The sequence below is a fragment of the Microcaecilia unicolor genome, chromosome 6 (assembly GCF_901765095.1).
Source record: "Microcaecilia unicolor chromosome 6, aMicUni1.1, whole genome shotgun sequence".
Lineage (NCBI taxonomy): Eukaryota > Metazoa > Chordata > Amphibia > Gymnophiona > Siphonopidae > Microcaecilia > Microcaecilia unicolor.
This window is the reverse complement of record NC_044036.1, coordinates 201,534,039-201,548,628: the sequence shown is the minus strand read 5'-3', so window position 1 is coordinate 201,548,628 and position 14,590 is coordinate 201,534,039. Positions and strand designations below refer to the sequence as shown.

At 46.6% G+C, this 14,590-nt stretch overlaps 1 protein-coding gene across 2 annotated transcripts in view; it reads left to right on the top strand.

Annotated features, from left to right (window-relative positions):
• The window catches only part of UCHL5 (ubiquitin C-terminal hydrolase L5), a 132,478-nt gene that overhangs the window by 33,966 nt on the left and 83,922 nt on the right, over positions 1-14,590 (top strand). For both annotated transcript variants that reach the window (XM_030205680.1, XM_030205678.1), the window contains exons 4-5: positions 3,834-3,959; positions 4,051-4,112. In XM_030205680.1, the coding sequence (XP_030061540.1) occupies positions 3,834-3,959; positions 4,051-4,112 (188 nt within the window). The remainder of the gene's footprint in view (positions 1-3,833; positions 3,960-4,050; positions 4,113-14,590) is intronic.

Below are 14,590 nucleotides of genomic sequence, written 5' to 3'. Positions count from 1 at the left end.
TCCCAGTGGTTTCAGGCTGCTGGGGATCTAGAAGATGTGATCCACCTGTCCATGAGTTTTCTCAAATCCCTGTATTGGTGGACGATTTGGTCCAATTTGACTCTGGGACGTCCTTTCCAAATTCCTCAGCCACAAAAAGTGCTGACCACGGATGCGTCTCTCCTGGGCTGGGGAGCTCATGTCGATGGGCTTCACACCCAAGGAAGCTGGTCCCTCCAGGAACGCGATTTGCAGATCAATCTTCTGGAGTTGCGAGCGATCTGGAACGCTCTGAAGGCTTTCAGAGATCGGCTGTCCCACCAAATTATCCAAATTCAGACAGACAACCAGGTTGCCATGTACTACATCAACAAGCAGGGGGGCACCGGATCTCGCCCCCTGTGTCAGGAAGCCGTCAGCATGTGGCTCTGGGCTCGCCGTCACGGCATGGTGCTCCAAGCCACATATCTGGCAGGCGTAAACAACAGTCTGGCCGACAGGTTGAGCAGGATTATGCAACCTCACGAGTGGTCGCTCAATTCCCGTGCAGTGCGACAGATCTTCCAAGTGTGGGGCACCCCCTTGGTAGACCTCTTCGCATCTCGAGCCAACCACAAAGTCCCTCAGTTCTGTTCCAGGCTTCAGGCCCACGGCAGACTGGCATCGGATGCCTTCCTCCTGGATTGGGGGGAGGGTCTGCTGTATGCTTATCCTCCCATACCTCTGGTGGGGAAGACTTTGTTGAAACTCAAGCAAGACCGAGGCACCATGATTCTGATTGCTCCTTTTTGGCCGCGTCAGATCTGGTTCCCTCTTCTTCTGGAGTTGTCCTCCGAAGAACCGTGGAGATTGGACTGTTTTCCGACCCTCATCACACAGGACGAAGGGGCGCTTCTGCATCCCAGCCTCCGGTCCCTGGCTCTCAAGGCCTGGATGTTGAGAGCGTAGATTTTGCCTCTTTGGGTCTGTCAGAGGGTGTCTCCCGTATCTTGCTTGCTTCCAGGAAAGATTCCACTAAGAGGAGTTATTTCTTTCTGTGGAGTAGGTTTGCCGTCTGGTGTGACAGCAAGGCCCTAGATCCTCGCTCTTGTCCTACACAGACCCTGCTTGAATACCTTCTGCACCTCTCTGAGTCGGGTCTTAAGACCAACTCTGTAAGGGTTCACCTTAGTGCAATCAGTGCATACCATTACCGTGTGGAAGGTAAGCCGATCTCAGGACAGCCTTTAGTTGTTCGCTTCATGAGAGGTTTGCTTTTGTCAAAGCCCCCTGTCAAGCCTCCTACAGTGTCATGGGATCTCAATGTCGTTCTCACCCAGCTGATGAAACCTCCTTTTGAGCCACTGAACTCCTGCCATCTGAAGTACTTGACCTGGAAGGTCATATTCTTGGTGGCAGTTACTTCAGCTCGTAGAGTCAGTGAGCTTCAGCCCCTGGTAGCCCAGGCCCCTTACACCAAATTTCATCATAACAGAGTAGTCCTCCGCACTCACCCTAAGTTTCTGCCGAAGGTTGTGTCGGAGTTCCATCTGAACCAGTCAATTGTCTTGCCAACATTTTTTCCCCTTCCTCATTCCTGCCCTGCTGAACGTCAGCTGCACACATTGGACTGCAAGAGAGCATTGGCCTTCTATTTGGAGCGGACACAGCCCAACAGACAGTCCGCCCAATTGTTTGTTTCTTTTGATCCCAATAGGAGGGGAGTGGCTGTAGGAAAACGCACCATATCCAATTGGCTAGCAGATTGCATTTCCTTCACTTACGCCCAGGCTGGGCTGGCTCTTGAGGGTCATGTCACGGCTTATAATGTTAGAGCCATGGCAGCGTCGGTAGCCCACTTGAAGTCAGCCACTATTGAAGAGATTTGCAAAGCTGCGACATTGTCTTCTGTCCACACATTCACATCCCATTACTGCCTGCAGCAGGATACCCGACGCGACAGTCGGTTCGGGCAGTCAGTTCTTCAGAACCTGTTTGGGCTTTAGGATCCAACTCCACCCCCCGAGGGCCCTGTTTGTTCTGTTCCAGGCTGCACTCTCAGTTAGTTGGTAAATTTTTTAGGTCAATCTCAGTTATGTCCTCGCCGTTGCGAGGCCCAATTGACCATGGTTGTTGTTTTGCGTGAGCCTGGGGGCTAGGGATACCCCATCAGTGAGAACAAGCAGCCTGCTTGTCCTCGGAGAAAGCGAATGCTACATACCTGTAGAAGGTATTCTCCGAGGACAGCAGGCTGATTGTTCTCACAAACCCACCCGCCTCCCCTTTGGAGTTGTGTCTTCCCTGGTCTTTGTTGTGCTACATATGAGACTGGCCGGCTCAAGCCGGTTTCGGGCGGGAAGACGGCCGCGCATGCGCGGTGTGCATCGGCGCGCGAGGGCTAGCAAAGGACTTTGCTAGTGAAGATTCCGATTGGAGGGGGCTGCCGTGGACGTCACCCATCAGTGAGAACAATCAGCCTGCTGTCCTCAGAGAATACCTTCTACAGGTATGTAGCATTCGCTTTATACGCTTCGGACAGGCAACATGAACTCATGTTACCCACATGTGAGAATATAAGGCCTGCTGTCCTTGGAGAGTGCCTGTTGCAGCTAAGTGTCTTCGCTGTCTCAGAGGACAAGTAGGCCATGTTCTCACATGTGTGGGTGATGCCTGGTGCAGAACGCTTGAAATAGCATACTACAGGTTTAAGACATGCGCCAGTGTCCCCACCAAGTATGAGTGGGTGCCTGCTGCAAAAGCGTGGGACCAGCAGTGTTCTCTCATCTTCTTTGAGGGAAAGAAGTGCTGTTTCACAGCTGCCTCACTGCGTCTGGTACAGTGCTTATTTTTCACAGCTTTTTGTGCCTTCTCTTGTATAAGTCTCTAAGGCTCCATTTAGAGTACTGTGTGCAATTCTAGAGACTTCACCTGCAAAAAGATATAAACAGGATGGAGTCGGTTGAGAAGGCAGCTACAAAATTGGTTAATGGTCTCTGTCATAAAGTGTATGGGAACACCAGAAGAGGAACAGAATGCTCTGCAATGCAGAAAGCAGTCCAAGAAGAGCAGAGCATTCGTCTAATATGATAATTGCTTATTTGTGCCACTCTGTAAAATGTCCCGATGTGGCCACGTTTCGCCTCAGTAGAGGCTGCGTCAGGGGCTAAGACAGCTATTGCGGTCCCAAATGGCACATACATGCAATAGAGCTAAAATCCAATAAAATCCAGTGAGGGCAAAAATCAACCTTGCCTTATGCAGCTAAAAAGTGTCACTTGCCTTAGAGTGGTTGCTTACTTGCTTGAACCAAGTAAAGTGGCACAAATAAGGCCTTTTTATTATATTAGACGTATATAAAGCGTATGGGAACAGACTTATAGGCCTCGATATGTATACTCTAGAAGAATGGTGGGAGAAGGGGGATTTTAGAGACATTTAAATACTTCTGTGGCATTAATGATTAGGAGGTGAGCCTTTTTCAAATGAAGGAAATATCTTCTGAGCTTATAACCTCTTTGCTTCATCTCATGCTAATCTAAGAAAATAATTTTTCACAGGGTGGTGTACATGTGGAATAGCCTCCCAGTGGAGGTTGTGGAGACAAGGACTGTGTCTGAATTGGGACAAGCATGTTTGATCTCTTAGTGGTTACTGAGGATGGGCAGACTGGATTTAACAAGTAGATTAGACGTCCATTAGATCGAACTTGGACTGCCCATCTCCTTTCAGCTTGACCAGCCGTAATACTTTACAGGTTAACAGATCTGAGACACTTTCAAGGGTAATAATCTGCTGTAGCAAAAATAACCTGAGCAATGCTACCCGGTGACGGTTTCTAATTATGCAACTAAGCTTTTTTTCTTTTTTCCTTAAAGGTTATAAATAATGCTTGTGCGACTCAGGCTATAGTCAGCGTGTTGTTAAATTGCAGCCATTCAGATATACAACTCGGGGAGACACTGTCGGAGTTTAAGGAGTTCTCCAACAGCTTTGATGCAGCTGTAAGTAAAGAAGTGTGGATTTCCTTTTTCTGGTCACTCTGAAGTGTGGGTTGTGTTCTCTAACTTTTCTCCCCCTTTTCTTCTTCCCTAGATGAAGGGTTTGGCATTAAGCAATTCAGAAGTAATAAGACAAGTGCATAATGGTTTTGCCAGGTAATTATGAAGGATTCTATTCTAATTGAATTGCTCTTGCTGGTTGTGGGGTCATTTTATTTAGGTAGTGGCCTTTGAAGAAAGCTGGTAATAGTCATTATAGTAGAAATAGAGGCCAAGGTGATAGCTTTTCATTACAGTATTTGCGATTAGCTTTATAGAGTGATGCCTTCTTCTAGTCCCCAAAAAGAAGGAGAGAATCCAATCCTCGTGGACGTGCAGCAGCAAACAAAAAAGTGAGGTAACACAAGAAGACGCTGCCGGATTTTCTTTGCAGTAAGAATGCTGCTGACGACCTCATTTGTTTTTTTGTTGTCAAGAGCCAGTTGTTGCCAGCATTATTTACATATACACAGCATTAGATCACACCAGCAATAGCGATGGACACTACTGACTCCTAACGCAGGCACACATTCTGAAACATAGCTGTATCGAGTTTTATATGTTAGACCAATGTTTCCCAAGTCCAGTCCTGGAGTACCCCTTGCCAGTCAGGTTTTCAGGCTATCCACAATGAATATGCATGAACTTCATTTTCATGCACTTCCTCTATTATATACAAATCTTCATTCATATTCATTGTGTATAGCCTGAAAACCTGACTGGCAAGGGGTACTCCAGGACTTGACTTGGGAAACACTGTGTTAGACCATCGGTCTTGTTGACAATATTAAAGGTTTCAATTTAATCCTTTGGAATTCTCATCTTCTTTCACCTCACTTTTTTTGTTTGCTTCTTCTAGTCCCCAGCATTAGAATCAATTGGAGAAAACCTCTTAATTGATTTTTATTGGCTACAAAATTGGTTCTTCCCACACCTGAAATGCAGGATAACTCTGATCAGCTGTAGTATTAAAAAAAATTCCTGTCCTTATACTTTTTCACTCTTTCAGTAGTCATACTGGGCCAGATTAAGGCCAAGTAATGCCCTAAGCACAGCCCAACAGTGGTGCTCCTTGGCCATTTCATTGCTTAACTCTGTGGTTCCCAAACCTGGTCCTGGAGGCACCCCAGTCAGGATTTTAGGATATCCACAATGAATATTCATGAAAGATATTTGCATGCACTACCTCCACTGTATGCAAATCTCTCGCATGCATATTCATTGTGGATATCCTGAAAACCTGACTGGCGGGGTGCCTCCAGGACCAGGTTTGGAAACCAAGGGCTTAACTGATAAAGACAGATTCAAATGCTAAGAAATATCATAATATCATTGTATGAAACAATAACATATATATGAATGATTAGAAAAATACTGAAATTCATGTTGGATAAAGGGTGTGGCAGATGGCAGTGAAAGAGTTAAGGGCATGAGAGCCAGGGAAAAAACTGTGGTGCCTCCCTTCCCTTGATGCCCTAAATACATGCTTATTTTCCTTAATGGTTAATCCAGGGCTTCAGTCATGTTTTACAAATGAGACATAAAAGGTACAATTTACATCTCTCTCTTTTTTTTTTTTTTGTCATGACTGTTGATTTATGAATAGCAGCATTTTGATAGTTTTCTTGCAATTGTCCTGTGTGATGAAATAATGCAGCTGATGCCAGTCCAGTAGCAGGGCTCCTGGTGGTGATTTTCCTCAAAACTAGATGCTTGATTTATTTACTTACAATTAAATGTTATTTTTCTTTATAATTTATCTCCTTTTATCTTGTTCATTTTCTTCAGCTTTCATGTTATCTGCTCCTGAAGCAATTGTGTTTCTTTGTTCTTCATAAACATCTTCTCTCTTAACATAAGTGTTGCTATACTGGGACAGACCAAAGGTCCATCAAGCCCAGTATCCTGATTCCAACAGTTGCCAGTTCAGGTCATAAGTACCTGACAAGATCCCAAAAGAACATAATACATTTTATCCTGCTTATTCTAGAAATAGTGGATTTTCCCAACTCCACCTTAATAATGGCTTAAGTGAAAAATTATTTTCTATGAATTGTTTTAAATTTACTACTTTGTAGCTTCATTGCATGTCCTCTTGCCCTAGTATTTTGGAAAGAGTAAACAAGCGATTCACTTCCCTATGAGGAAAGGCTGAAATGGCTTGTGCTGTTCAGCTTGGAGAAAAGACGGCTGAGGGGAGATATGATAGAGGTATATAAAATACTGAGTGGAGTGGAACAGGTACGTGAATCGCTTGTGTACTCTTTCCAAAAATACTAGGATTAGGGGGCACGCAATAAAGCTACAAAGTAGTAAATTTAAAATGAATTGGAGAAAATTTATTCATTCAACATGTAATTAAACTTTGGAATTCGTTGCCAGAGAATGTGGTGAAAGCAGTTAGCTTAGCGGGGTTTAAAAAAGGTTTGGCTAGCTTCCTAAAAGAAGTTCATTAGCCATTATTAAATTGGATTTGGGAAAATCCACTGCACATTTCTGGGATAAGCAGCATAAAATGTATTGTACTTGTGACCTGGATTTGCCACCGTTTGAAATAGGATACTGGGCTTGATGGACCCTCGGTCTGTCCCAATATGGTTATGTACTTATGTCTACCCGTTCCACTCCACTCATTATTTTATATACCTCTATCATATCTTCCTTCCAAGCTGAAGAGCCTTAGCCACTTTATCCTTTCCTCATAGTGAAGTCGTCCCATCCCCTTTATCATTTTTGTTGCCCTTGTCTGTACCTTTTCTAATTCCGGTATTTCTATTTTGAGATGTGGTGACCAGAATTGCACACAGTATTCGAGGTGCGGTTGCACTATGGAGCCATACAAAGGCATTATAACATCCTCATCTTTGTTTTCCATGCCTTTCCTAATAATATCTAACATTCTATTTTGCTTTCTTCACCGCTACTGCACACTGAGCAGAGGCTTTCAACGTATCGTCATCGATGACACCTAGATCCTTTTTCGGGTCAGTGACTCCTAATGTGGAACCTTGCATCATGTAGCTATAGTCTGGTTCCTCTTTCCCACATGCATCACTTTGCACTTGCTCATGTTAATTGTCATCTGCCATTTGGATGTCCAGTGTCCCAGTTTAGTATCGTCCTCTTGCAATTTTTCACAGTCCTTTTGAGATTTAACAACTTTGAATAACTTTGTGTCATGAGCAAATTTAATTCCCTCAACTAGTTATTCCCATCTCTAGATCATTATGTTAAAAAGCAGCAGTCCCAGCAGGACCCTTTCGGTATCCCACTATCAACCCTTCTCCATTGAAAATACTGACTGTTTAACCATAGCTTTTAACCAGTTTTTAATCCACAATAGAACACTACCTCCTATCCCATGACTTTCTAATTTCCTTAAATTTAGATACACAATTTCAACCGGATGACCTTTATCCACATGTTTGTTCACCCCTTCAAAGAAATATAATATAATAGATTGGTGAGGCAAGATTTCACTTCACTAAATCCATGTTGGCTTTGTCTTATGCTTTATTTATATGCTGTGCAATGTTGTTAATTATACTCTCTACCATGTTACCTGCCACTGATGTTAGGCTCACTGGTCTGTAATTTCCAGGATCACCTCTGGAACCCTTTTTAAAAAATCGGCATTACGAAAGCATTACAGCCCCAACAGCTGGAAAAATAAGAAAGATAACTTAGACTCTGTTAGATGCAGTCAGTAATTACCTTTATTATCACAGAACCAAAAAAATACAAACAATAGTTCTCTCCCTGAAGCAGGTTGTCAGTCAGCAAATGCGCATCCTGAAAGACAAGGACTGCTCAGCTAACACCTCCCGGACATCACATATATACTGTTGCAAATTCCATTTCTCATAAATCGTGTGATTTCCCGTAAACTAGCACCAGTAGGTTGCCTTCTACCATATATGGATTGTTCCTGTATTCTATCAGTCTCTCCTGATGGGAGTTCACGTGCAAAATCGGTACCTATTGGCTAGTCAGTGATCTGTTCTGCGTGCACAGTCAGAACAATACCCTTGTGTCCTCTCTCTGTGTCTCTCCACAAATGCAACATACTGGTAGGCTTCACTGTGTCCTCAGTCCCTTAGCAACTATCAAGGTTACATCCACCTTATATGAAAAACATACTCAGCTGCAAACAAATGTTATGAAGTGTCAGTTCTCAGCTCCTGAGAAGGCAATGATTGTTACACAAGATGCTGAGTTAGTAGGCTAACTTGTGAGAACCAAACTGACTGTACAGGCCTTAGGCCAAGCATAGGAAGGCATATACAATTGCATACCCTCCAATCTTCCGGTACCATGCTTGATTTTTAAAGTTAAATTACATATTAGTAACAATAGTTCTGCAAGTTCTTTTTTCAATTTTATCAATACTCTGGGTTCTGTACCATCCGGTTCAGGCTATTTGTCAGATTGCCCCATTACATCTTCCAGGTTTACAGAGTTTTGATTTTCTCTGACTCTGCATTGAGTACCATTTCTGGCACCGGTATCTCTCCGATATCTTCCTCGTTGAAGACCAAAGCAAAGAATTCATTTAATCTCTCCACTATGGCCTTTTTTTCTCTGAGTTCCCCTTTTACCCCTTGGTTATTTAGCGATCCAGTTGATTCTTTTGTTAGCTTCTTGCTTTTAATATACCTGAAAAAGTTTTTACTATGTGTTTTTTGCCTCCAATGCAATCATCTTTTCAAAGTCTTTCTTTGCCATCCTTATCAGTGCTCTGCATTTGGCTTGCCATTCCTTATGCTGTTTCCTATTAATTTCAGTCACATCCTTATTCTATTTTCTGAAGAATTTTCTTTTAGCTCTAATAGCTTCCTTCACCTTGTTTTTTAACCGTGCTAGCTGTCGTTTGGGCTTCCTTCCTTCTTCCTCCTTTTTTAATACATGGAATATATTTGGCTTGGGCTTCCAGGATGATATTTTTGAACAGCATCTATGCCTGCAGCTGCTCCTCTAAGTTGTGAGTCTTTTCTCCTATCTGACAAGCCCTAGCCGCTTTAGCATTTCCTCCATAGTCTCCTTTTTGAAAGTTAAATGCTACTGTATTGGATTTCCTGTGTGTACTTACTCCAGAGCTTATATCACATTTGATCATGTTATGACCACTGTTATCAAGCGGCTCCGGCACCATTACCTCCTGCACCAGGTCATGCGCTTCATTAAGGACTAGGTCTAGAATTGTTCCTTCTCTTGTTGGTTCCTGTACCAGCTGCTCCATAAAGCAGCTCTTGATTTTGTCAAAGAATTTTACCTCCCTAGCATGCCCCAGTCAATATCAGGGTAATTGAAATCACCATTATTATTGTGTTCTCCAGTTTATTAGCCTCCCTAATTTCTGATAACTGTTCTTCTTCTGTCTGTTCATCCTGGTCAGATGGACAGTAGTACACTCCTATCACTATCCTTTTCCCCTTTACACCTGGACTTTCTATCCATAGGGATTCCAAGATGTGTTTCGTGTCCTGCAGAATTGTTAGTCTAATCGATTCTAGGCTGTGCTGGCCATGTGCCCGCATACTGCTGTCCGAAGAGCAGCCACCTGGCTGTGATTCTATAGTTCTGTGTGTCATTACATGTTCCTCTGGCTCTCCTCTCTTTGCATGCTTTAGGTCTCATATGTTCTCCTGTGGTTAAATAAACTGAAGCCCAAACACCTCGAGAGAACCAGATAGCTCTACCCATCCTTTTACCTCTTGATTTCAGCTTTTGCCTCCTAATATCCCAAGCTTGGGGCTTGTTCTGTGATACCAGTGTAAAAAGACATATTGCATTCTTCGGGTAGACCCATCTAAATAAAGGCCCATAGCATATTAGCCTCAGATACTAAATGGCCTGAAGCAAAGCAAATTCAGTGGGGATGATGTGGAGGGATAGTGTGACTGTCTTCCAGCTTTGAGTTAACAAGTAGGGGGTGATTGACCAAGGACATTTTGTAATGATATCCACCCAGAAGTGTTTTCCTCTGCTGTCCACAGAGAGCACATTATAAGTAAGCAGTGTTGCTCTCGGGTAATGGGAGATTTTTTTAAAACAGCAATAAGACAATCCCAGAAATGGACAGGAAAGCTTAACTCCTGAAGGGACTACGTGAAGCAAAATGTGGAAGATTCTGAAGGATGGGTGTGTACTAGCCCCTATCAATTTTGAGTTAGCATGACAAGTGGGGGAATATGGGAGATGCCTTAGAAATGTTTGAAGTCTGCCCCACATGAGGCAAAAGGGACTCCTAATCAGTATATGGTGATTTCATGAGCTGCACAAGTTGACTAAATTGGGATAAAGTACTCTGAGCTGACTGGACTGGAGTAGAGGACATACCTGTGAAGCGTATTTGTACAGACACAGTAGAAATGTAACTTTTGGCAAATACCAGACATGGTCCCACAGAACATCTGATTTGCTCCTTTCAGACTGAACTTTGGGTGATTTATCTGAGAGTTCAGATATTCATCTTGTAAAACGTGTTAATAGCCACTATTTCCCAAGGACAAGCAGGCCTTCAAATTGGTTACATCATTTGACTGAGCCCGGTTCGGATGTTGTAGTGAGAAGAACTTTCTAGCAACATCCCACCGTTTATGCTATAGTGTGTTCCCGCCCCATGCACAAGCGCAGGTCCCTCAGCCTGTGTTTTTTGCGGAGCAGGGAGACGCGTCTACGTGTTCTCCGCATGTGCGATTGTGGGGTTTTTTTTCCTTGTGCCTTCCCATGCGGGTTTTTAAGTCCTCTCGGATAATTTTTCCTTTAATTTTCCCTTTCTTCAGTTTCCCTTTTAATTTGTTTTAGTTTTTCAGCCCTTAGTTTCCTTTATTTTTCACATATTGGTAGGCCCTTTTAGGCCATAGCCCCAACCCTGATTTGAACACTGCCCCTTTTTCCGGTTCAAGATCGAGGAGCTTAATTTGGTCGCGATTCTTGTCTTGATGTCCAAGAAGGCTCCCAGTGACTTCAAAAAGTGTGCCCAGTGTACTCGGGTGATTTCCATTGACAGACTCACACAACTGGTGCATCGGGTGCCTTGGACTTGACCATGAGTCTAACTATTATTCCATATCATCAAGCTGATCAATCCATAGACTGGTGGGTTGTGTCCATCTACCAGCAGGTGGAGATAGAGAGCAAACTTTTGCCTCCCTATATGTGGTCATGTGCTGCCGGAAACTCCTCAGTATGTTCTCTATCTCAGCAGGTGGTGGTCACACACAGCAGCAGCTCTGGCTAGGCCTCCAAGCCTAATTTTTAGGTTTTGTTGAGTGCCTGGGGTTGAGGGCTCTTTTGAGCAAGTGCAAACCTGGTGGTGCCAGGTCCCTCCTTTTCTCCCCCCTCCCGCTGGCTCCGTTAAAGGAAAAAAAAAAAAATTTTTGAACGTCCTTAAAGGCGTTTATTTCGACGTTTATTTAAACGTTCATTGCAGCTACTCACTGGGACACCAGGTCGTTACAGCTCGGAGCGGACAGCAGGTAATTTTTACCTTTTTATAGCGGGCAGGGGGTTCCCCGATTTATCTCCACGTGGCATATGGCGTCGGAGGGCGAGGGCGTAAAGAGTCGCTCCCCGGATCGCTTGGGCGCTTCTAGAGGGGATGCGGGGGTCTTAAAGCTTGATTCGCCCTTGTTGGGTGACAGTTTCGTGGCCGATGAATGTCCCGGTCCTTCCTCCGGCGTGGCGATTTTTCCCGCCATAAACGCCCATCCCCCGCTCCTCGCCTCCGCCATCTTGGCCGGCCACGCGGCTCGGACGGCTTCTTCTTGGGCCGCCCTTGAGGTGGGAGACATTAATGCCATGAACGCCCTTAATTTGGGCGACGGCACAAAAGCGGCTAAAGTTAAGCGCCGTTCTTCCCGCGCGGCTCCTTCGCGGAGTGTCGCGCCGGACGCCATTTTGGATGCGCAGCATGTCTCTCCCCCGCTCTTGCGAGCGCCGGTTGAGGGTGCGTCTAGGGCTGTTGCCCAGGCTGCGGAAGTACACAGTCTGGGGGGTTTCTCCCCCGAGTTTGTTTTGCTGCTGCATCAGGCTTTCCTTATGCAAAACGCTGCCCCTGCTCCCTCGTCTGGTAAAGAGGTTGAGGTTCCCAGAGGTAAACGCCCTCAGGTTGATTCCCAGGCCTTGGAGGACTTTGTCTCCTCCGATGTAGATGAGGGCAGCGTATCTGAGGTCTCCCAACGGTCCTTTGCGGATTCCTTGGAGGAGACGGATCCCCGCTCGGATGGAGCGGATGACCCCTCTGCAGCGCGGTTTTTTAGCTCAGAGGATTTGTCCAACCTGTTGGTACAGGCCATGGACACTTTGAAGATTTCCTCTCCGGAGGACGTCTCTCCCTCAGCCCCTGTTGGCTCTGCCATTATGCTGGGGACGAAGCGCCCGCCTAGAACCTTCCACGTGCATGATGCCATGCACACCTTAATTGCGGCTCAATGGGATGTCCCGGAAGCGAGCCTTAAAGTGGCTAGGGCTATTTCCCGCCTCTATCCTTTGACTGAAAGTGAACGTGAGGCCTATCTGTGGCCTACCGTGGATTCTTTAATCACTGCGGTGACTAAGAAAACGGCGTTGCCGGTGGAAGGTGGCACGGCCCTAAAGGACGCCCAAGATAGAAGATTGGAGGCCACCTTAAGGTCGTCCTTTGAGGCAGCTGCTTTAAGTTTGCAGGCCTCAATTTGCGGCTCCTATGTGGCCAGGGCGTGCCTGGCTATGGTGCAGCGGGCTTTCCCCTCGGATCTTTCCTTGAGGGCTGATTGGCCGGCCCTGGAATCGGGCTTAGCCTATTTGGCAGACTTGCTGTATGATGTCTTGAGGGCCTCAGCGAAAGGCATGGCTCAGACAATCTCTGCGCGGCGGTGGCTTTGGCTGAAACATTGGTCTGCTGACCACGCCTCTAAATCCCGCCTGGCTAGATTGCCTTTTAAAGGCAAGCTGCTCTTTGGGGTCGAGCTGGACAAAATCGTGACTGATCTCGGCACGTCTAAGGGCAAGAAGTTACCAGAGGTCAGGGTTCGGGCTAGTACTCGCCCTGGTACCTCCAGAGGACGGTTTCAGGAAGCCCGTCGGTACCGTCCGGGCAGGTCGGGCTCCTCTGCCCCCTCTTCCTTCAAGAGGAACTTCTCCCCCAAGCAGCATTCCTTTCGCAGAGACCGCCGTCCCGGAGGTGCTCCCTCCGGTCCTCCCCCAGGGTCTCGTACCCAATGACGGGGCCTTGGTCCACGCCCCAGTGCAGATTGGAGGACGGCTGTCCTCGTTTATGGGCGAGTGGACCACAATAACTTCAGACGCTTGGGTGCTGGAAGTCATCAGAGACGGCTACAAGCTACAGTTCTGCCGACCCTTAAAAGACGGGTTTGTACTCTCTCCCTGCAAGTCTCCGGTCAAAGCTGTGGTAGTGCAGCAGACCTTGAACAATCTGATCCGCCTGGGGGCGGTCGTTCCGGTGCCAGAAAATCAGCTTGGCAAGGGATGTTACTCTTTTTTCTTTGTGATACCAAAGAAAGGAGGTTCTGTACGGCCTATCCTCGACCTCAAAGGGGTCAATTGGGCCTTGAAAGTTCAGCACTTTCGCATGGAGACCCTCCGCTCTGTTATAGCGGCAGTGAAGGCAGGAGAGTTCCTGGCATCCTTGGACATCAAGGAAGCGTACTTGCATATTCCCATCTGGCCTCCTCATCAACGCTTTCTGCGTTTTGCAGTACTGGGCCGACACTTCCAGTTCAGAGCCCTCCCGTTCGGGTTGGCTACTGCTCCGCGGACCTTCTCCAAAGTAATGGTGGTCATCGCGGCCTTCCTGAGGAAGGAAGGAGTTCAAGTCCATCCTTATCTGGACGACTGGTTGATCCAAGCCCCCTCTTATGCAGAGTGCGGCAAAGCTGTGAACCGGGTGGTTGCTCTTTTGAGCTCCCTGGGGTGGATCATCAACTGGGAGTAAAGCCAGCTGCGCCCGACTCAGTCCCTGGAGTATCTGGGAGTTCGATTCGACACCCAAGTGGGCAGAGTGTTCCTGCCGGACAATCGGATTGTCAAGTTTCAGGCTCAGGTGGACTAGTTCCTAGTAGCCTCTCCTATTCGGGCTTGGGACTACGTGCAGCTGTTGGGCTCTATGACGGCCACGATGGAAGTAGTGCCCTGGGCCAGGGCTCATATGAGACCACTACAACAATCTCTGCTGCTGCGCTGGACTCCGATGTCGGAGGATTATGCTGTGCGCCTTCCCTTGGACCCAGCAGTGCGCAAGGCGCTGAGCTGGTGGACGCAGACAGACAAGTTGTCTGCAGGAATGCCTCTGGTGACCCCGGAGTGGATTGTCGTCATGACAGAAGCCTCTTTGATGGGCTGGGGAGCCCACTGCTTGGGAAGGACAGCGCAGGGGCTCTGGTCTCCTGCAGAGGCAAGTGGTCTATCAACCTCCTGGAACTCAGAGCCATTCGGTTGGTGTTGTTGGAGTTCATCCCGGTACTGGTGTTGAAGCCTGTACGGGTCCTGTCGGACAATGCCACGGCTGTGGCCTATGTCAACTGCCAGGGAGGTACCAAGAGCGCCCCTCTAGCCAAGGAGGCCATGAATCTATGCCAGTGGGCGGAAGCGAA